This window comes from Microchirus variegatus (genome assembly GCF_963457635.1).
Source record: "Microchirus variegatus genome assembly, chromosome: 4".
NCBI classification, from domain to species: Eukaryota; Metazoa; Chordata; class Actinopteri; order Pleuronectiformes; family Soleidae; genus Microchirus; species Microchirus variegatus.
In genome coordinates, this window is record NC_139805.1 from 29,637,655 (window position 1) to 29,660,496 (window position 22,842).

The 22,842-nt window shown below is 41.6% G+C and overlaps 2 protein-coding genes across 2 annotated transcripts; one reads left to right on the forward strand and one right to left on the reverse strand.

Annotated features, from left to right (window-relative positions):
• Positions 1–1,355: 1,355 nt before the first annotated feature.
• Positions 1,356–5,819, reverse strand: sys1 (SYS1 golgi trafficking protein; the record flags this gene model as incomplete). Its single annotated transcript, XM_083888096.1, has 4 exons — positions 5,682–5,819; positions 3,330–3,585; positions 3,177–3,244; positions 1,356–1,596 (listed from the first exon to the last, which is right to left on the reverse strand). Exons 2-4 carry the CDS (start codon positions 3,489–3,491, stop codon positions 1,356–1,358), a joined length of 471 nt encoding a protein of 156 aa, XP_083744222.1. The 5' UTR covers positions 3,492–3,585; positions 5,682–5,819.
• A 1,858-nt stretch (positions 5,820–7,677) lies between these two features.
• On the forward strand, positions 7,678–22,211 carry LOC310926190 (acyl-coenzyme A thioesterase 2, mitochondrial-like; the record flags this gene model as incomplete). The annotated part of the gene is made up of 17 exons (XM_083888289.1): positions 7,678–7,699; positions 8,099–8,386; positions 8,671–8,770; positions 12,901–13,091; positions 13,181–13,356; positions 13,481–13,597; positions 13,707–13,792; positions 17,877–18,151; positions 18,983–19,082; positions 19,581–19,771; positions 19,861–20,036; positions 20,168–20,284; positions 20,394–20,479; positions 21,604–21,697; positions 21,800–21,880; positions 21,958–22,093; positions 22,159–22,211. 17 exons carry the CDS (start codon positions 7,678–7,680, stop codon positions 22,209–22,211), a joined length of 2,289 nt encoding a protein of 762 aa, XP_083744415.1.
• Positions 22,212–22,842: the final 631 nt, after the last annotated feature.

Genomic DNA, 22,842 nt, shown 5'->3' on the forward strand with positions numbered 1-22,842 from the left:
AGGAGGGAGCCTTTTCTGTCCGTACTTTGCGTTCATTTCATCAGCCAATGCACATGTCGCAGGAGACAGAGCAATACTACAGAACACTGTCGGGACAGAGTCAAGAGTCCAATCAGTCAGGAAAATGATGAAGAACCTTTATGTGCATTTAAAATGGTGGAACGCTTCGAAGAGAATCTCTGCGAGATGGTGCAGAATTACATCCATCTGTACGATGTTAATGGGATGGCTTACATTCCTGGGAATCCGCTTGCATTTCTGTCTGTATCGGATCAAAGCATAATAAAATAATTATTTTCAATCAAGTCGGCAATGGTCAGCATGTTTGTTGATGCCTGCAACGTGGCACTGCCCTATAGAGGGGGTATTGTGCAATGTCCATAAATGGATATTATAACAAAGTACTGTATCTGACACATGGGCTTAAACAAAAAAATTGGGGGGAACAATAAATAGGGCTGAGCAATTAGTTTTTAATGAAAATGCATTTCCACCACATGGGCTTCCGTAGTTTGTAGTGGTGCAGCACGCCCACAAGCAGCACCGCAGCCCACAAGCAGCAAGGAGTTTGTTCCTTAAAAAAAAGGCTCAGTCATCTCAGTAGCATGGAACTAGTTTGGTTTTGCAGCATCAGACTTCGAGCAAACCACCACCTGCTGTGAACTGTGTTTAAATGTGATCACGATAATAAGCTGTGGGCAGAGTTGTGTTGCTGTGTGTTGTGGTTATAGTTAAAAACCCGAAGGAAATATCATGTTCATAGTTTTGTAGTTAAAGTAATGTCTCTTTGTCTCTCTCCTAAAACGAGTTTGGTGGAGCGGAGATTCAATTTTTAGGCCGTATCACCAGGACCTAAAAGTGAACATGTTACCCAAAGAACCGGCTACTGGACAGTTTAAAAAGATCAGTACAGTAATCTGTGACTTTGCACAATGGTGTAACAAACTTAGCCAGCATAATGCACAGAGAAAGGAATTACAAGTTGTGTTATTTGTTAAACTCCCTGTTTTGTGTAAAAAAAAAAAAAAAAGGAAAAAAAAGGAATTAAAGTTTTTAAAATGTGGGAATGTGGCATTTATGCAAATGCACTTACTTCTGAACGAAAAAATGACCAGAGAACTGTAGTTGTCAGAGAAATATGTTTTACCTAAATCTGCTTTCATTAGCATTCCAATGAGTATCTTAATATACTGTAGCTGAGTCAACACTGTCCAACATAAGAATAAATAGATCAGTTCATCTGATGCATCCATTAAGGAGTTCCTTTACTTTTGCCAACAGTGGAAAAGCTTCCCCTGCAAAAGTTCCAAGAGGTTTAAACATCCACAGGTTTTCATTGAGGTGTCCACAACAATTCACAGGTTAGACTTGGGTCCGCTGTTGACTGGAATGGCCCTGAGCTCAGTTCGCATGCACAGGTACTCTCCGATTACAGCCATCAAGGCCATGCAGGCCACGTTGACGAGCCACCAGGACAGAGCGGCTGGAAGGTGAGTGTTATAGATCCAGCAACCGATCATGTGGAAGAAATGCACAGTGACAGTGAAGTCTAAGCACTGTTTCCCTCGCCGGATGAAGAACCACAGACCGAGGGCACTGCGAGAACAATGAGACCAAGTGGGTATGTTATCATCAGCAGGGACGGACAAATCAAATACAAAATATTACTTTGTAATTTGTATTTTAGTGAGTTGATGAAAAAAAGCTTTATTTTATAATAATATTTTTAAAATACTGTAAAATAATGCCTTTGAAACGGCATGAGGACATCATAAGAACATAAATCAGAAAGCCCTGACTTGATGAGAACAGAGAAAGTTGATTCAATGACGCATTTCTTTAACCCATTGACGCCGGGGAAGCATTGCCGCACTTCAACCATTGACGCCGGGAGAGCGGCTGTGCGTTTTATTCTCTCATATACAACAGTAAAGCGGATACGTCAGTTTTCGGGGGTATAAGGGTTCCTCGCAACATTGTTTTGAAATTACTTTGCGCGAACATGGAGGACTTTGACAGCGGAGAGATTTCTGAAGGCAGTGATTTTGAGGAATTTCGTCTTCGATGGCGTCATCGCTGATAACTTCAAACGCGGTGAACAAATCGACCGGGATTTATGGTTAAGACATAATTATGTTTGAAGACGACGAGGTCGGCGATAATGGCGATAAATACCACCGTAATCGACGTTTACAACCGCGCACCAGGGGTGACAGTGGATTTACCTGCAGATGCTGCAGCGATGTAAGCACTATCACTGTCACATGTGAAGCAGACTGTTACAGTCATTACATGCTGTTCTTGTTCTTCACACAGGACAAACAAGTTGATATGACTTTATTTTCTTACTGTTTTTTTAATTGAAAATAGTTATTCCCTTTAATTTTACATTTTTGTATCTAAATAAACTAAATTTCACAGGAAAGCCACAGGTGTGAGCTCTCAAATACTTTTTGAATTGTGTTCCTATATCTGCTACAGAGGCTGAGAAATCAGTTATTTAGTAGCCATTGAAGCTCAGGTTTTAGAGACATTTTTCCAGGCGCTTCAGGCCTTAATTGGTTAAACCATGAATCACTTTCTGTTCAGTGTAACATTAGGCATTAACGTAGCTGCTAACTCTCTCTGTTAACTGATCATTTCACGTAAGAAACGTTCCCAAATAAGATTGTCCTATTGACACATTTGTATTTTCAAAATACAGTATTTCATTTTGATAGATGGTGTGGCCATGTGTCTTTATGATTCAGGTCTTGTGGATACACAGTTCAGCCATTACAAATTCTGAAGTTTATGCCATATCATTTCAATTTCTAGAAATTATACATGATCATATATACAAAATATATGAAATAACACTTTGAATCTGACTTCTGCATTAAACTGTAAAGTCAAAATTAAAAACAAAACTAAATCTAGTAAACTGATTACCTTGAAAACACTGTTAAGCTTAATTTAAAGTCTACTTGTTGCATTTACAACTTTTTAACTAATTGTAGGGCACAAAAGGTGTTTTACAAATTGTCCAAATCAATGCACATCAATTACATAGCAACTTTTAAATATGCATCTTAAATATATATTAACTTAATGACAAAACTGCAGCACCATCATTACCCACCAGGGGGTGACGGGCCACAGCTCTTTTCTTATCAAATATGGAAGAAATTAAATACCAGGTGAGAGAGTTTAAGATGAACGCCATCATCGACAGCCTCCCTTGCATTGTCGCAAAGCCAAGGGTCTGCAACAGTGGAGCAAAGATTTAAAAGCTTGTTCAGTAATGTATTTAAATAATAGTAATTAAAAAAGAACATCTTTTAACTTACTTCATAATTGAAGATCTGGTCCAGTGACCGACTGGTGTGCACCAAACTGTCAACTCCAGCCAACCACAGACCCAAGAAGCTGTAGTAGATGCACTGCATCAGTACAATCTGACACACAATGAGGACCGGGTCCCATATGTAGCTGCGGAAGTGACTGGCCATTGCGCTACACGTGCAGGGCCACAAGGATGTTAACAGATGGCTTTAAATGTTACCAGCCTTTCCATCCAGTCTGCACTGGGTGTGATCTCCAAATCTGAAAAAAATAAATGTTGCAACAAGTTCAATGAACCCAATATTTTGACAAACCCAGCTACACTGCTGGCACCTTTCATAACAGTTGTCTTCAAATCTCAACTGGTGAAACAAGAAAAACATACTAGCTAACAAAGCGTACACAGTTCATGCACAGGATTAGTCTAAAGTTAATCATAAGTTTTACCAATTGTCAGTGTCCTATGAGCTAATCCCCAATTAAAACCAAAGTATGAAAAGAACCTATGATTATTTCAAGCAGTACAAACAGCCCTTAATAAGTCATTTACCATTAGTCAGGTTGAAGAGGTCAGAAATGTAATCAGTCAAGTCCTTTGTTGTTGTCTGTATGCAAATCAATCTTAAACTTTGAAATTGCAGGAAGTAAGAAAACGGGGCCTTTCTGTTACAATGACAGCCACATTAGTTTTAGCTGTAAAGTGACTCATAACACAAATACAAAGATGTTGAAGTTGTGGAATGCTACTTTGTGACATAAAGAGGTTGTTGAACACCCTTAAGCCAAAGTACAACATCCTGTGTCACAGACATGCTCAAGTCAAACACCATTACCAGTTCTCTACAAATAAGTTCAACAGACTGCAAACATTCAGACTGCATCTGACTCACCACAAATTTGTGCTAGGGCTGCAACTATTTTCTTATTTCAGAATGGATGCATCTCTCAATTAACTTCTTGAATTACCGAGTAGTTGTTTGGTCCATCAAATAACAGAAGTTGTGGAAAAATATTGACGCTTGTTCAGCGTGCATAAGTTAGCAGGACGTTTGATATTCGCTGGATATTTGTTTTCGAAAGACATTCACTCAAAAAATAGATATTTTCCAATTCTGATTGCTGTAGTAGTTGCCAATGGTAGGCAGCTACTTACTACAGGAGCAGTTTTGTTGATATGTGCCATTATTGTGAAACTGTATGAAATAAAATATTTAAAAAAAATTCACCAAAAATCAACAAATAGACATTTTCCCATTCTGATTGCTGTAGTAGTTGCCAATGGTAGACAGCTACTTACTACAGGTGAAGTCTTGTTATGTGCCATTATTGTGAAATAGTATGAAATTTATTATTATAAATACTATTCTTCTAAAATAGTCTGTAATAAAAAAAACGACTTGTTGACGACGCCTTTGGTGTGTTTTTCAGAATTATTCCCACCCTGTTTCACCAAGTCACCTTAAGTAGCAGCTACCATTGGCAGCATGCCGGCTACGTCAAACAGACTTCGTAGAATAGCTGCCTACACTTGGCAACTACTACAGCAATCAGAATGAGAAAATGTCTATTTGTTGATTTTTGGTGAATTTCTAAAATATTTAATTTCATACTGTTTCACAATAATGGCAAATATCAACAAAGCGTCACCTGTAGTAAGTAGCTGTCTACCATTGGCAACTACTACAGCAATTAGAATGGGAAAATATATGTTTGTTGATTTTTGGTGAGATGAAGGCGTTTCCAAATGTCTTGTTTTGTCCACAAACCAATATTATAGTGTTGTCGATTTCTTTAATATATGGACCAAAACACAGCAGAACATATTCACATTTAAGTAGCTGAAAACTCAGAGAGCTGAACAAATACAAACAATGAATCGGTTATTAAAACAGTTGATGATTAATTTAGCAACAGCCACTCGGAACATTGCAAAAATATCTTAGTGTGGACATTAATTCGGCATTATCGTCCCGTGACATGTTGATATAGATACACATCCCCGTTATCTCCGTTAAAATGACAGAAAACAGACAGGACGAAACAACAACACAGTGATTTTAGGTCTATTCAGAAGAAGAATTAGACAGCACAACACTCAGCCAGAACTCTGCTTTTACGACAGGATAAAGCGAATACTGAGCGTGGACGCCAAGCTAACGATGTTACTGGATATTCTGATGATCTTAACATGGCAGCCGATATTTAATTTAAATATCTTTAAAATATAAAAGGGGAACGCAGTCAGCCGTGTGACAACAACACGTACATTATAAAGGCGACGCGGCAGAACAACAACTGCTAGCGTGTTAGCATGACAGTGTTCTCTCAGGAACAAAACACATAGAGCAGAAACACACCTGGTTACTGAGCTGCAGAGACTTCACGGCGCTTACATTAATGCCCAAACTGTAGTTGACCAACTGAGTTAAAACTATAATGGAAACAACACAGGCCTTGTGTTACAGTCTCCTAACTGGAGCTGGTGAACAACACGGAAGTGACGGTGTGTGAACTCGGAAGGAAAACTTTATCTGAATTCTTCTTTTTCATTTTATGGTGGATGGCAGATTCTAAACGGCATTACCGCCACCTATCGTGTCGGAGTTCGGACTTTACTTGCATTTCATTTAATTTAATTTCATCTGATACGATGGCCGGCGGGCCGAGACGCCACATGAACGCGCCTCGCTGTGCTCTTACACAGCTGTGACGTCACTCGGAGAAATAATGCTGCGTTCCAGAGCCCATCCAAACAAATGGGATGTGGGACTTATCCATGTTCATGTTTTGACGTCAGTTACTGGGACGCTTTGAAGTAGGAGCTAGTACAATTCGGGTGGGATCATTTTTTTGGATGGGCTCTGGAACGCAGCATTTGTCTGGGCTTTTTTATAGGCTTTAGGAAGGTTTTACAAATTAAAAAAAAAACTCCATGAATTAAAAATATAGAATATAAAGATCTATAAAAGCCTATTTCCATGTCTCAAGGTGTAATTGTTGACACTTACAGGTGTCTCTTTTACTATTGTGGTCAATGGGAAATGAGAGGGGGGTCGGACAAGGTTCTCACCCTATTTGGACTTATCACGGTAGCAATTGAGTTAGTCCCTGTGAACCAGATTCTATCTCTATCACTGAGGTCATATCGACCAGCCATTGCTGAAAAGAAGTTGTTGCTATGTCAAAAATGTTTCTACAAGTAGCTCCACGCCTCCAAAACAGGTTTGGCCAAACAATAACGTCCTAAACTATTCACATATTCTAGCTCACTTTGTATATACATTTAATTGAGGACAATATCTGAGATGTACAGTTTTTGAACCATGTCATTTATTTGTGACAAGTGTACACTTCCATATTTATGCTATTGTCCGTCATCTATAATCACTATTTTACAAAGCATATAATCTCTCTCTCTCTCCCTCTGTCTGTTTGTCTGTCTCTCTCTCTCTCTCTTTCTGTGTGCATGTGTTGACGTGTGTGTTCGTCGGTATAACTCAACACTGAAATGCTTTGGGGAAGGAAAACGGTGCTGAAACTAATACAGTGCTTCAGTTTACAGAGGAGACAGATAAGCCTGCACCATGCAGTGGGTAAGAATATTCTTTGTACTTTATTATGTTTTATCAAATCTGGTATTTGGAGATCTTCGCTCTCAGTAATGTTTATCAACCCCCAGGCATTTCTGCCAGTAGTTTACTTCCTAACATGTAGCTTTAATTGTGATGTGATTATTCCATTACAGCTTGTAAGGCAAGCTGTTTAATGTCAAACATAACTAAAAGGCTTATTCTACAGCTACAAATTTCATTTTATCTTTTTAAAGTGACAACTTGAACAAGAATACCTATTGTAATAACAAATAGTCAACAGGCTGAAATGTACTGTAGAACCTGTGACCCCAATGGTGTCTTCAAATAACTCCTCTGATATGTTGCCTATTTCACGTTTAGGTGTTTTTTCACCCCAAATTGCTGTACACAATGGCTCACTGCAACTGTGTATATGATCAGCAGGTGGCTGTCTGTATATAGTAACTGTTCTACATACTCAGTGTAGTGTATGTTTTGTTTTGTCTTCTTAAAATGAGTACCACCCCCCTTCTTCCTGGGATGAGATTATTTAAAGTCATTTCTCGATGAAGCATCTATGGATAGGTGGTATTAGAGTCAGCAGATAGCATCTGGCTGTCAGCCACTTCTAGCAATGATATGACATCACTGGCCCACACAAAACAGATGTGAGCCTAAACTGGCCCACATGTGAAATGGCAAATGCGGCCTGAATATCCTGAAACAAACATGGACCTTTTTAGATGATGTCACCCGAAAGTGGTCCGAAAGGCGTTGGGCGATGGTAGTCTACATGCTGCTGGGTACCTTTGCATATTTAATTTTGTCAGCACTTTAATTTGTAAAGGTCTTACTTTAATTAAAAACTATTCATATGAGATTTGTTTCCCCTTGTGTTTCCCCCTTGTCCTTTATGCACGACACAAGAAAGAAAACCAAACTTGTTAAAAAAGTAACAAAAAGTGGTACTTTTACATGAGTATAATATATCAGTACTCTTTCCACCTATGGTTATATTTTATATGGCCCAAACATTGTTAAACTGCACTTTGGGGAAAGATGTGATCCTTGCTGATGTGGTTATCAGCCTAAAGTGTTCTACGTATAATGCAATGAATGTGGACCAACTATCGTGAAAGATGTCTGGTGTTTTCCTGGTTCACTTTTTGGCTTTTTACCTTCAATAACCAAGTCAAAATAAGCAAATACTAACAGCATAAATAGGAAAAACATTATACTACAATATAAATTGGTCAAAATTGTGTCTCTAATACTTGCAGGTGCAGTACGGTGGCTGAGCAGAAACAGACCAGCTCCTCTCTTGACGGCTGCTCCTCTTCGTGCCATCATAGATGAACCGATCAGCATTAAAGGCCAATTCCTGCCCCCATACTCTCCAGTTACTCTTTGTGCACAATTGTGTTGTGAAGATGGTGACCTGTGGGAGGCATTCGCCCATTATAATACAAAAGCTGATGGCACTGTCAACTGTGAGTCACACTGAAGTTTGCTACGTTGTTAGAAACGTATTATATTTACTCTTGGATTATATACAGTAAATGTTTTTGTAGCAATGAAACTCAAAAATATTATCTTATCTTCCCTTTGTGCTGTTTTTCTGTCAGTAGCCAGAAGGGAAACTAAAATGTTATTTTGCATAACAGGTATTTCAGTCCAGTGTTGACTTCAACTCGTCTCTGACAAAACTAATCTCCCAAATATGCAGAAACATGTCAACTAAACTGTCTCCTCCTCCGTCTTTCCCTTTAAACAGTGACCAGGGATCATTCAGTTGGGGGTTCATATTTGGGCTGTGAACCAATGGGACTTTTCTGGGGACTGCAGCCAGCTCCTGGAGGAAGAGAAGGCCAAAGGCAAGTTATACTATCTATCTACAGATTGTGTAGTATGGGCCTGATTTACTAAAGCTTACTAAAGCAAAAACGTGCGCAAACTGGATTGCACACGCAAATTTGCGTTGATGCTGATCTATTAACAGGGTGCAACAAGGAGTGCGTCCCTCAGACGGGCAAAATAGCACTCGCAACCCATCTAGCGTGCTTGTCTCAATGCATATGCAATGTGGGGCGTTTGCACGCAATTTTGCGTGTGATGGGAGGAGAAAATGTAAATATGTTATTTTAGCACGCGCAAAGTGATTTATCAAACCTGAAACTGACTGCACGTTTGAAAGGGAGGTCTTAACTGGCACAGCGTTGTGCACACATGGCTGCGGTTATGTACATATCCTCTGAGAAATCCATAAACAAAAATACTATTTGTAAATCAGGAAATTCCGCTTTTCCAGAGCATGTTCAACTTCACGTTCACAGATGACGCACATTCATTTCTTATTTGGTATATCTGAATAAATGAAATATAGATATCCAGAGGAGAAATGCATGTTTGTACTGGTATGGGCTTACCTTGGTCTGCAGTTTGTGGTTCAAGGAGGGGTCGTACCTATGTTCACTGATTAAGACTGGAGGAATGGGGAACCCTGCTTTACCTTAACGGGTCCATCAGCTATAGATATATCATCTATATCGATTGTTCCGTTGCCTCTGACGTCAGATCAAAGGCTGTTGGCACGCGTAATGGAAACTCAGCCTGACTGAATGAACACAGATGAAACCAGGGACGGACTGGGACTAAAAAGCCGTTGTGATGATCCGCTTTTTTTATTTATTTACTTATTGACAAAAAAGTCACACATCCATTGAAATTTGACCTATGTGTAATCTTGAGAGAAACAGCAGAGCGCCCCCTGGCAGCTGTCAGTGAGCTGCAGGTGAGTCAGGAGGAGAGTGCAGCACCTTCTTTTTTTTTACGGCAACATCCATAGTCCATAGTTTTCTTTGTTTGATACGTCAGGTAATGGTGGAGCTGTCCATCATACTGACGCACGATTAAAATAATAATAATAATAATAATAATAATGATAATAAAAGGTCCTGGACCCGGGGAACAAGGATGTCACATCCCTCGATCACAGTTATCTGCTCATCGCAGAACGTCAGCTGTACTTTCTGTTCAGTGGCTTCAAATTCCATTCTGCGCGTCCGTTGAGTCTGCTCTTTCTCTATGTCGACAACACTAGCGCAAAATCCTCATTTCAATGGAGCGGTCGCAATCTTAGTAGTTCACCCGCAAAACGTAATCCAGTAGCAGGCGCAGTCTTTAAACTCGCGCACGCAATTTAGCGCTCTCTATTTGGAATCTTAGTAAATCAGGCCCTATGTCTGTTTCACTGGCACTGTTGCCTCTTTGCAAGAAGGTTGCTCGTTGCCCCAGTTTTCACCAGTATCCTCCACTGTCCAAAAACATGCAAAGATTAACTGGACACTCTAAATTGCATGTAGGTGTGAGTGTGCGAGTGGATAGTTGTCCGTGTCTATATGTTGGCCTTGTGATGGACTGACGACCTGTCCAGGGTGTACCCCACCTTTCAACCTAAATTACCTCAGATTTGTACCAGCAGCTCCGTGCAAGAAAAAACGGGAGACAGTAGACGGAAGAATGCCTCACTGTCACTATATTGTTCTGGCTTCTTACCATCTGTGCAGTCCCTATCTCGATGGTTGAAAAACTGGGGAGGGTGATCAGCTCATGTTAAAAGGTGGCTGGGTCTTCTGGGATGTATGGAAAAGGAATTCTGGAGATTCCTGTGTCCAGTCTTACGGAGGAATTCAAGTGCTCCAAAGTAAGTTCTGGACTTGACACTGTTAGAATCCTGTGACCCATCTGTAGCCCAGACAGGCTCCTACTCTGGTGACTGGGAGAAAATGGACCGCAAGCGCAGCAACACAGCAGGCAAAGGCAGACCTAAGGCACCATGACATTGATGACCTTGCAACAGGGGAGAGGAGGCGTTAGCCTTGGATCGAGCAGTCCATCTTGGCACAAGGCAGCACGATCCCAGCGCAGAAGCCTGGTTGTTGAGGAGGTGCGCTGGCATGAACAGGCAGCAAGGTGCGCAAAGGCTGTCGCTCAATCGAAAAAGGGGCAGTGGATGGGATGGGAGGGCATTGAGAAAGGAAGTTCTCTTGGAAGGAACTGTGGAATATGGAAGCTTTATCTTACGGGCAACATATGATGTCCTGCCATCTCCCAGTAACCTTAAATGAGGGCGGAGGCCAAGCCAAGCCAAGCCAGAGGCGATTCCCCAGGGGCGTCCTACGTCGGCCCCGAGGTGGCCCCGCTGGCCCCGAGGTGGCCCCGCTGGCCCGAAGGTGGCCCCGCCGGCCCTGAGGTGGCCCCGCCGCCCCACCTCCTGCACCACACACACTTGCCTTAGTACTCGCTTCACGCACACTCCAATCTTGGGCACAAATTGGCTCGGGGTTTGCGAGCTTAGCAGGGGAAACTATGAGGGTGCGGTCACGTACATCAGGGAAATGTGAGTGGTGTGCTGTGCTTAGTGGTGAGGCGGAGGTGCCCCATCCCGACGCTGCCTAGAGGACTATGCCACGTGCTATCCCGAGGCAGTGGCCCTGCGCAATATCTCTGCAATGAGTGTTGCACATCTCTCCCTTAGAGATAGGGTGAGGAGCTCTGGACGCCTCCCTCGGACCCTGGACACGCTGGAGTGACTACGTCGCTCGTCTGGCCTGGGAACGCCTTGGGATCCCACCGGAAGAGCTGGAGGAAGTTGTCCTGCGAGAGGGAGGTCTTGGCGTCCCTTCTCAGACTGCTGCATAGAAAGAGCGGTAGAAGATGGATGGATGGATGGATCTTTTATTCATACGAAAAAAATCTGGTGCTGTCTTTACAGATACTCTGTAAAACAGTTTGTGTCCTCTTATAAACAGTACAACTGACATGGTCATCTTAAACTCTCTCACTCTCTTAAACTCTCTCACTCTCACAAGTAAAGGCCATACTATACTTCTCCGACTGCGTAACCACGGAGACCCCTCAAGCCTTCATACTTACGCACTGCAATTTCCTGCCCGATCAGTAGGGGTCGCTACGCAAGGTTGTTGTGCGTTTAGCTACAGTGAGAAATGGCGTCCGAGAGAGAAAGACTGTGGAAGCGGAATAACATTGAAACAGTGGCCGCTTCTCACTTTTCGTTTTAAGATAATTTGAGGCAATAAATTGGCCATTTAGAGTCTAAACATGTGCTGTGTGTATTAAGATATGACATATTATAGTTTGGCAGCTTACGAGGTGGCGTAACGTTACTCTGCTTCTCACTGTGGTGGCGGCTAATATGCTGCTGCATGCTGCTCGTGTTGCCGCTATATGTTAGCAGTCTCTTGCAATATTTACATCTGGTACGCCAGATGAGCCCTCTGGAGGTGTCGTGGGCCTGTCATCAAAACACCAGAGAAAGAGGGTTCCCACCCAATGATCCCGATGAGCCCTGAACCCTTCTGTCTCATTAACAGTAGCATTACTCCTACCCAGAAACCCCTTGGATGCCTGTTCCAACCGACCTCACACCTCAGGAGTGCAAATCACTATGGGATTGTACAACCGAGTCTGAATACAGAACTGATTGTTACGACCAGGCCTGGGGGAAACCCTGACCACAAGAAGACTAAGGAGACCCCCTCTTCTGAACTCCCAAAAGAAACTAGCAACAAACCAGCAACAAGTAAAACTGTTAAGTGATGTGCTCTTATTTGTATTATGATATGATTTATTGCGTATTTCTGTTTAAAAATGATGATTTCACCCTTTGTTACAGTGGACACTTTACATTGATAGTATTTAAGGCCATGCGTGTGAGTTTGGGTGATCCGTCCATAGCTGCTGATGCATTTTTGCATTTATGCAGCTATTGAAGAAATAATAAAAAGTGAAGCGACTGAACATGCGTTCATTCCTTCCTTAACATGGAGGAAAAACTCTGAAAAACCAACAAAAACAAATACTTTAAAGGTTTATTTAAAAGCAAGCTGTCTGTTGTCCATAACATAAACTCAAATGCATGTTAATGCCTGTTTTAAACGGTTTGGTACTGATGAGACTTTCATGTTTTGTGCTCTTTCCACAGACTGAGGAAGAAAAATGTAGAAACTCCATACGTCGTGCACATTTCCCTCCTGGATGGGCATGTGTCACCCAGTCAGAGACAGAGCACTGAACTGGCTGCTGTAACTGCTGAGCGCTGGTACATGGCACCAGGCGTAAAGAGGATAGAGATTCGCCAAAATGGACTTGTAGGGACGTTATTCTTACCTCCTGGTGAGCACAGGATTTAAAGCATATACTGTATAAAGGTAGTGGATGGGAACTGTCCTCTCAACAGCATCATCTGTCCTGATTTCATGCAGGTCCAGGTCCATTTCCAGCCATGTTGGATCTTTGGGGAGTTGGTGGAGGACTGGTAGAGTATCGCTCAGCCCTGTTTGCATCCAGAGGTTATGCCAGCTTATCACTCGCCTACATGAAGCACAAAGACTTACCTGGCCCATTCCATTGCTTCACTGTTGGTGATTCATATTTCAAGGTACAGCAACATGGTGAAATTACTTTGTCCTGTTTCAATTCAAAACATTTTATTCTTCCCTCAATTCAGTGCAGATAATCATATACTAATGTTTTATGTATATCCTTTTATTCTGTTTGGACAGTCAGCTTTCCAGCTGCTTCAAGAACATCATCAAGTTTGTCCTGACAGAGTTGGGATCATCGGTCTGTCGTACGGAGTCTACCTGACTCTTAGAATTGCCACTCAGTGTGGTGTCAAAGTATGTCTGAACATCCACAGTCTCACATTGGTTTCTCATTATATTTTTTAAACATAATAGCTGTTAGCGGTACAAAGTTAGATTTGTTTTATTATGTTCTTCTCTCCAGCCATCATGCTTGATTTGTGTCAATGGACCAGCTATAGATATCTTGAAGAGCTCAGGTGGAGACAGCAGGACTCAAGACAGTGATAGGTAAATTGTACATGTTTGAGTTTTTTTTAGTATTAGATAAATCTTTGTCTGAACAGAATACATGTTATTAGTCACTCACAGTGATTTGAGGTTCTCCTCCCACCAGGCTGACAGTCACACAGACACACCCACAACACACTCACTCAGACACATTCAAAGAAGGAGAGAAACAAACTGCAAATAAAGGTGCCAAATGAATCAAAAACAATACAGACATGTAGTGACTAATCAGTCCAATTTTTAGCCACACTGCTTCGTGTGGGTCAAGATCTACTTCAACACACTTTACTGAAGAGATGTCCAGGTTTGGATTCCCCGTTTATTGATCTGCTACAAACTGGTGATGCAAATATTTTGTGAAGATGCATTGTTTAGCGGTGAAAATAGTGTGTTCCCATCACCCATACATGATCAGCTGCATTCATAGAGACTTAGCTACTCCCCATATGCTATGTTTATATTTCAAAGTTTTACACTATAGCTTGAAATTAACTTTTCTCTTCTCTGTGAACTTTTCAGTGATCCACAATATTGGACATATGACCATCAAGGCTACGTCACTTTCAAAGAAGTCTCCATGCCTCATAATATTGGCCCAGGAAGCAAATTGAAGGTGATGGGAAAGACTTAATTGGCCACTCTGCCACCTCCAGCACTAACACATATGAAATGTCATTTTACAAACACCAATCCAAGGTAATTGTGTTTTTTACAGCTGGAGAACATCACCTGCCCATTAATGTACATTTTGGGAGAAGATGATCTGAGCTGTTCAAGTGTGGAGACTGCAAACCTGGTAAATTGTATCTCTTTACTTTCTTTTTACAAATTAACTTGCTGCTGGTTTTATGACTCTGATATGTTGGTCATCAGATTGAGGAAACCCTGAGGGCTGCAGGTAAATCTCACCTCTTCACTCGTTTGTCGTATCCTGGTGCTGGGCACTTGATCGAACCGCCTTACACACCACATGTAAGGGCATCACTATGGAGAGTCAAACCAATAAAATGTGAGTCCTATGTCCTAATCATAGTCCTGAAATTGGACTATGATCTGTCCTATGTTGTATTTTAGATTCAGCCACATCACCCACACTTGTCATCATCATTGCCGTGAAATGTAATTGAAGAGTAATAACTGTGAGTCTGTGTTTTTTTCTTTAAATATACTGCAGTGATGATGTCATGGGGAGGTCGTCCCTCACCTCATGCAGCTTCCCAGGAAGATTCCTGGAGGAACATTCAGGAGTTTATGGAAAATAATCTGAGACGTTGAATCTGGTGGTGAAGACTTGCAAGGTCTTGCTTGTGTTTGGGAAATGCTGCATCTACGTCAAAGAGTTTTGCCTCAGCGAAACTGAAAGAAGAACTTAAAAAGTAACTCTTGTATTTCTTTGTCGTATCTAACATACAGAAAACAGAACGTTTTTATAACTGTGTGGAGTTTCTTTGGAGTGTGCATGTTGTCCTCAAAGCGATGTGACAGAACAACAACTGCTAGCATGTTAGCATGACAGTTTTCTTTCAGGAGCAAAACATATTAAGCAGAAACACACCTGGTTACTGAGCTTCAGAGAGTTCAGGTCGGCCGCCGTAATTTCACTGAGCCCCAATTTTCTGATCGGCCCAATTTCTGTCCACAAATACTTCTTTATAGACACTTCCTTTGTAAGATTCCTATCTTGTCTTATAATTGTTTCTACTTCTTAAGTAGTACAAACGCATAATCCTGTGGGATGTTTGGAAAGAAAACTTATTTATGAAAAAAAAAAAAATACTGTATATCACCTGGATGTCTCTGAAACATTCATCTTATGATGCCATTTGATGCTGCCAAGTTCAACTTTTTAAAAAGTTGTATTATAAAATATTAATGATAAGTTGGGTTAAAGTTGATTAAAGGTTCACGTAATAGCGGTATGACATTTACAGCGTAGTGTACAGGGACTCTTGTGCAAACCAGTTGGTTGCATCACATGAATTACAGACATGCTGATAATCATCCTTGCATGATTGAATGCTGGAGTTGCTCTCCCCAAGAGGGAGTGTCTGCCCATTTGAAGGGCCCAAAGTGACGAGATAAATGTCTAAAAACATCTGACAATTGATCCACTGTACAAGTAGAATCTGAAAACAAACTGAAAACAGTTTTTGTCGTTTCTGTGTCAACATTTATTCTCCAAGTTGCTGAGGTGTGTGTTAACATATTTTCCACACCTTCAGGTTTTGCCAAACAATAATGTCCTGAACTATAACACTTTCTCACTTTTTATATACATTTAATTGAGGACAATATCTGAGGTATACAGTTTGTGAACCATGTCATTTATTAGTGTAGAAGTGTACACTTCAATATTTATGCAATTGTCCATCATCTATAATCACTATTTTACAATGCATATAATATCCCCCGCCCCCTCTCTCTGTGTGTGTGTCTCTCTCTCTCTCTCTGTGTGTATGGTTCAACATATGTGTTCATGTGTATAACTCAACACTGAAATACTTCACAGAAAAATGGTGCTGAAACTAATACAGTGCTTCAGTTACCTACAGAGGAGACAGACAATGCACCATGCAGTGGGTAAGAATATTCTTTGAGTTTTATTGTGTTTTATCAAATCTAATATTTGGAGAGCTTGTTTCTCAGTAATGTTTGTCAACTCGTAGGCATTTCTGTCGGTGCTTTACTTCCTAACATGTAGTTTAAATTGTGATATATGTCATCATACAACACAGCTGTAAAGCAAGCCACTTAATGTCGAACATAACTAAAAGGCTTATTCTACAGCTACATATGTTATTTTATTTTTTAAGTGATACACTTGAACAAGCATAACTATTATATTTGTAATACATTTAATAAACCAGTCAAGATGCTGAAATGTACTTGAAGAACCTGTGACACTAATGGTATATTCAAATTCCTCAAATAACTCCTCTGAATATCAAACATTGTTAAAATGCACTTTGCCACTTTGGGGGAAAATGTGATCCCTGCTGATGTGGTTATCAGCCTAAAGTGTTCTACATATAATGCAATGAATGTGGACCAACTATCGTGAAAGATGTCTGGTGTTTTCCTGGTTCACTTTTGGCTGACAGTGGACAGTATGTGGCCTAAGTGCCATCACTCCACTCTGTATGTGGGTCCAGGGCTGGCCCAGGTCTTCATGGGCCCTAAGAAGAAATTGATTTGGGGCTCACCCCCACCACTTTGGCACATTTACTATATCCAATGTTTGACCACTCACACACTCTAAATATCCACCTGCTGTGGAGGAAATGAGGACATGAAGACAAATGTGAAGTATTGGAGCATTGATTGAAGTTTTATTTGTAGTAAAGTAACAGACATGATAGACTAAGTTCTAAGTAGAACCATATAAGGTTCTTCGGCTTGTCCTTATAGGAGAACCCTTTTTGGCTCCAGGTAGAACCTTTTTATAAAGAACCCTTTTAAAACCCTTTATTCAGGAAAGGGGTTTTAAAGGGTTCTCGGGATCAAAATGGTTCTTACTGGAACCATTAGTGTTACCAAGAACCCTTGAAAATCCTTTCTTCTGGAAAGGGTTATTCAGAAGCAAATGGTTCCTTGTAGAAGAACCCTTTTGGAACCCTTTTTTGCAACACATTTCTAAAAGTGAAGATACAGTTCAGATCACTTTCTCTCCCCAGGTACTGTGTGTCAGGGAGGTGAAAACAGCTTATCAGGGCAGCTCACTCATACTCACTTATGCATCAGGCCGGCTGTAGTGAAGTCACAGTATACGATACGATATGATATACCCTTATTGTCCCACAATGGGGAAATTCCCAATATTACAGCAGCAAGAGATAGTCACACAGCAAAAGAAAGTCAAACAATTATACATATGTTTGCACAGCAAACAAGGAACAGCAACAACAGATGCAGCATAGAAGCAGTGAATTGTGACAGTGGGTGAAAGAATTGAATATTTAATATTATAATATAATATTACAGTGGTGACTGGGTCTGCCTTTTTGATAAAGTGCATAAAAATATGGATTAATCCCACTCAGCAGTTTAAAAAGTTATTACCTTCAAAATAAGCAAATACTAACAGCATCAATAGGAAAAACATTATTCTACAATATAAATTGGTCAAAATTGTGTCTCTAATACTTGCAGGTGCAGTACGGTGGCTGAGCAGAAACAGACCAGCTCCTCTCTTGACGGCTGCTCCTCTTCGTGCCATCATAGATGAACCGATCAGCATTAAAGGCCAATTCCTGCCCCCATACTCTCCAGTTACTCTTTGTGCACAATTGTGTTGTGAAGATGGTGACCTGTGGGAGGCATTTGCCCATTATAATACAAAAGCTGATGGCACTGTCAACTGTGAGTCACACTGAGGTTTGCATACAGTAGAAACGTATTATATTTACTCTTGGATTATATACAGCAAGGATCTCAAAGCCACATGCGGCCCCCCAAATGATTACATGCGGCCCCCCACTCAAAACATGGCCCACGACCTCACCGTCTTTTTAACACAGCGTGGAGCTGAGGCACAGCTGCCAGCGAGGTGATAAATATTATAATATATGTTTGCAATGTTTTTTATAACAGTAATAGTAAGACATTTGGTCATTTATCATTTATCCCATTATTAAATGTATCATATACAACATTCAATTACATACATAAATACACTTGTTAGGGCCTGAGCCACGAACGGCAGCGGCCGAAACGGCTCCTGGCACAAATTTTAATTACAGTTGTCCACACTATTATTGATGTAATTTAAAATAAATGTCTGTTTTTGAAATTAATACATTGATTTTGCATCATAAATAGTATTATTAAGTATACGTGTGATATCATGATGCGATATGGTGAACAGTCCCACTTTTTGTTATCCAGGCCGGCCCCCTCTTGACCACAATAGATGTGCATTGGCCCCCAGGTCATTTGAGTTTGAGACCCCTGATATACAGTAAATGCTTTTGTAGCAATGAAACTCAAAAGACGTTATGTTATCTTATCTTCCCTTTGTGCTGTTTATCTGTCAGTAGCCAAAAGGGAAACTAAAATGTTCTTTTGCATTTTATGTTAACAGGTATTTCAGTCCAGTGTTGACCTCAACCCGTCTCTGACAAAACTAATCTCCCAAACATGCAGAAACATGTCAACTAAACTGTCTCCTCCTCCGTCTTTCCCTTTAAACAGTGACCAGGGATCATTCAGTTGGGGGTTCATATTTGGGCTGTGAACCAATGGGACTTTTCTGGGGACTGCAGCCAGCTCCTGGAGGAAGAGAAGGCCAAAGGCAAGTTATACTATCTATCTGTGTAGTACAGTATGATTGTTTCACTCGCACTGTTGCCTCATAGCAAGAAGGTTGCTGGATCATGCCCCAAAAAGAAACCAGATTGCAAGAAGACTAAGGAGACTCCCTCTTCCCAACTCCCAAAAGAAACCACAAGCAACAAGCAAAACAGACAACTTTAAAGGTTTATTTAAAAACAAGTTCAAAATGTCTGCTGGCAGTCTGGCTGTGAGTGGTTCAACTGCAGCTGCGATGATCAGGCCTCTTGTACTGGTGCCTCCTGTGCAGGACCAATTGGCTCCCAGGATGCACCGAGACTAACACACATGTCATTCACCCAAATATGCACACCTGCAACCCATCTCGCATGCAGACAAGTACACACAAGGAAAAGCAGTCACGACCCTGGGGCCCTAACATAAACTCAAATGCATGTTAATGCCTGTTTTAAACGGTTTGGTACTAATGATACTTTCATGTTTCGTGCTCTTTCCACAGACTGAGGAAGAAAAATGTAGAAACTCCACACGTCGTGCACATTTCCCTCCTGGATGGGCACGTGTCACCCAGTCAGAGACAGAGCACTGAGCTGGCTGCTGTAACTGCTGAGCGCTGGTACATGGCACCAGGCGTAAAGAGGATAGAGATTCGCCAAAATGGACTTGTAGGGACGTTATTCTTACCTCCTGGTGAGCACAGGATTTAAAGCATATACTGTATAAAGGTGGTGGATGGGAACTGTCCTCTAAACAGCATCATCTGTCCTGATTTCATACAGGTCCAGGTCCATTTCCAGCCATGTTGGATCTGTGGGGAGTTGGTGGAGGACTGGTAGAGTATCGCTCAGCCCTGTTTGCATCCAGAGGTTATGCCAGCTTATCACTCGCCTACATGAAGTACAAAGACTTACCTGGCCCATTCCATTGCTTCACTGTTGGTGATTCATATTTCAAGGTACAGCAACATGGTGAAATTACTTTGTCCTGTGTTTCAATTCAAAACATTTTATTCTTCCCTCAATTCAGTGCAGATAATCATATACTCAATGTTTTATTTATGTATATCCTTTTATTCGGTTTGGACAGTCAGCTTTCCAGCTGCTTCAAGAACATCATCAAGTTTGTCCTGACAGAGTTGGGATCATCGGTCTGTCGTACGGAGTCTCCCTGACTCTTCAAATTGCCACTCAGTGTGGTGTCAAAGTATGTCTGAACATCCACAGTCTCACATTGGTTTCTTGTTATATTTTTTAAATATAATAGTTGTTAGCGGTACAAAGTTAGATTTGTTTTATTATGTTCTTCTTTCCAGCCATCATGCTTGATTTGTGTTAATGGACCAGCTATAGATGTCGTGAAGAGCTCAGGTGGAGACAGCAGGACTCAAGACAGCGATAGGTAAATTGTACATGTTTGAGTTTTTTTTAGTATTAGATAAGTCTTTGTCTTAACAGAATACATGTTATTAGTCACTCAGAGTGATTTGAGGTTCTCCTCCCACCAGGCTGACAGTCACATTGACCTCATGTCTGGTCAGATGTTGTGTTCTAAAAAAAAGTTTGTTTTTGGCAAACATGTTCGCCTCCGAGGAGCGGCCACCTTAGGGGTTTGCGTGTCCCAATGATCCTAGGAGCTAAGTTGTCGGGGGCTTTATGCCCCTGGTAGGGTCACCCAAGGCAAACAGGTCCTAGGTGAGGGACCGGACAAAGAGCGGTTCAAAGACCTCTTATGATGATGACAATAGATGAAACTCACATTTCTTCGCCCGGAAGCGGGTCACCGGGGGCCCCCTCTGGAGCCAGGCCTGGGGGAGGGGCACGATGGCGAGCACCTGCTGGTCGGGCCTGCACCCATGGGGCCCTGCTGGGCATAGCCCAAAGAAGAAACGTGGGTCCCTTTTCCCATGAGCTCACCACCTGTGGGAGGGGCCATAGAGGTCGGGTGCAGTGCGAGTTGGGTGGTAGCCGAAGACCACCTGGTGGTGAGTTGGAGTGTGGAGTGCTCTCTTCAGGGTCGGGGATGAGATCCTGCCCCAAGTGGAGGAGTTTAAGTATCTTGGGGTCTTGTTCACGAGTGACGGAAAAATGGAGAGAGAGATCGACAGACGGATTGGTGCGGCCTCTGCAGTCTGTCTAGGTAAAGAAGAAGCTGAGCCAAAAGGTGAATCTCAATTTACCGGCCGATCTACACTCCTATCCTCACCTATGGTCATGAGCTGTGGGTAGTGACCGAAAGAACGAGATCGCGGGTACAAGCGGCTGAAATGGGTTTCCTCTGCAGGGTGTCTGGACTCTCCCTTGTTTGGATTCCCCATTTATTGAGCTGCTACAAACTGGAGAAACTGGCGATGCAGTATTTTGTGAAGATGCATTGTTTAGCGGTGAAAATAGCGTGTTCCCATCACCCATACATGATCAGCTGCATTCATAGAGACTTAGCTACTCACCATATGCTATGTGTATATTTCAAAGTTTTACACTATAGCTTGAAATTAACTTTTCTCTTCTCTGTGAACTTTTCAGTGATCCACAATATTGGACATATGACCATCAAGGCTACATCACTTTCAAAGAAGTCTCCATGCCTCATAATATTGGCCCAGGAGGCAAATTGAAGGTGATGGGAAAGACTTAATTGGCCACTCTGCCACCTCCAGCACTAACACATATGAAATGTCATTTTACAAACACCAATCCAAGGTAATTGTGTTTTTTACAGCTGGAGAACATCACCTGCCCATTAATGTACATTTTGGGAGAAGATGATCTGAGCTGTTCAAGTGTGGAGACTGCAAACCTGGTAAATTGTATCCCTTTACTTTCTTTTTACAAATTAACTTGCTGCTGGTTTTATGACTCTGATATGTTGGTCATCAGATTGAGGAAACCCTGAGGGCTGCAGGTAAATCTCACCTCTTCACTCGTTTGTCGTATCCTGGTGCTGGGCACTTGATCGAACCGCCTTACACACCACATGTAAGGGCATCACTATGGAGAGTCAAACCAATAAAATGTGAGTCCTATGTCCTAATCATAGTCCTAACATTGGACTATGATCTGTCCTATGTTGTATTTTAGATTCAGCCACATCACCCACACTTGTCATCATCATTGCCGTGAAATGTAATTGAAGAGTAATAACTGTGAGTCTGAGTGTTTTTTTCTTTAAATATACTGCAGTGATGATGTCATGGGGAGGTCGTCCCTCACCTCATGCAGCTGCCCAGGAAGATTCCTGGAGGAACATTCAGGAGTTTATGGAAAATAATCTGAGACGTTGAATCTGGTGGTGAAGACTTGCAAGGTCTTGCTTGTGTTTGGGAAATGCTGCATCTACGTCAAAGAGTATTGCCTGAGCGAAACTGAAAGAAGAACTTAAAAAGTAACTCTTGTATTTCTTTGTCGTATCTAAACGTACAAAAAACAGAAAGTTTTTATAACTGTGTGGAGTTTCTTTGAAGTGTGCATGTTGTCCTCAAAGCGATGTGACAGAACAACAACTGCTGGTGTGTTAGCATGACAGTTTTCTTTCAGGAGCAACACATATTGAGCGGAAACACACCTGGTTACTGAGCTGCAGAGAGTTCACGGTACTTACATTAATGTCAAAACTGAAACAGAACAGAAAAACCCACACAAAATTCATCTTTGTGAATACGCAGCCTGTTTCTCCTCCTGGCGGCCACCGTAATTTCACTGAGCGCCAATTTTCTGATCTGCCCAATTTCTGTCCGCAAATACTCTTTTTAGACTCTTCCTTTG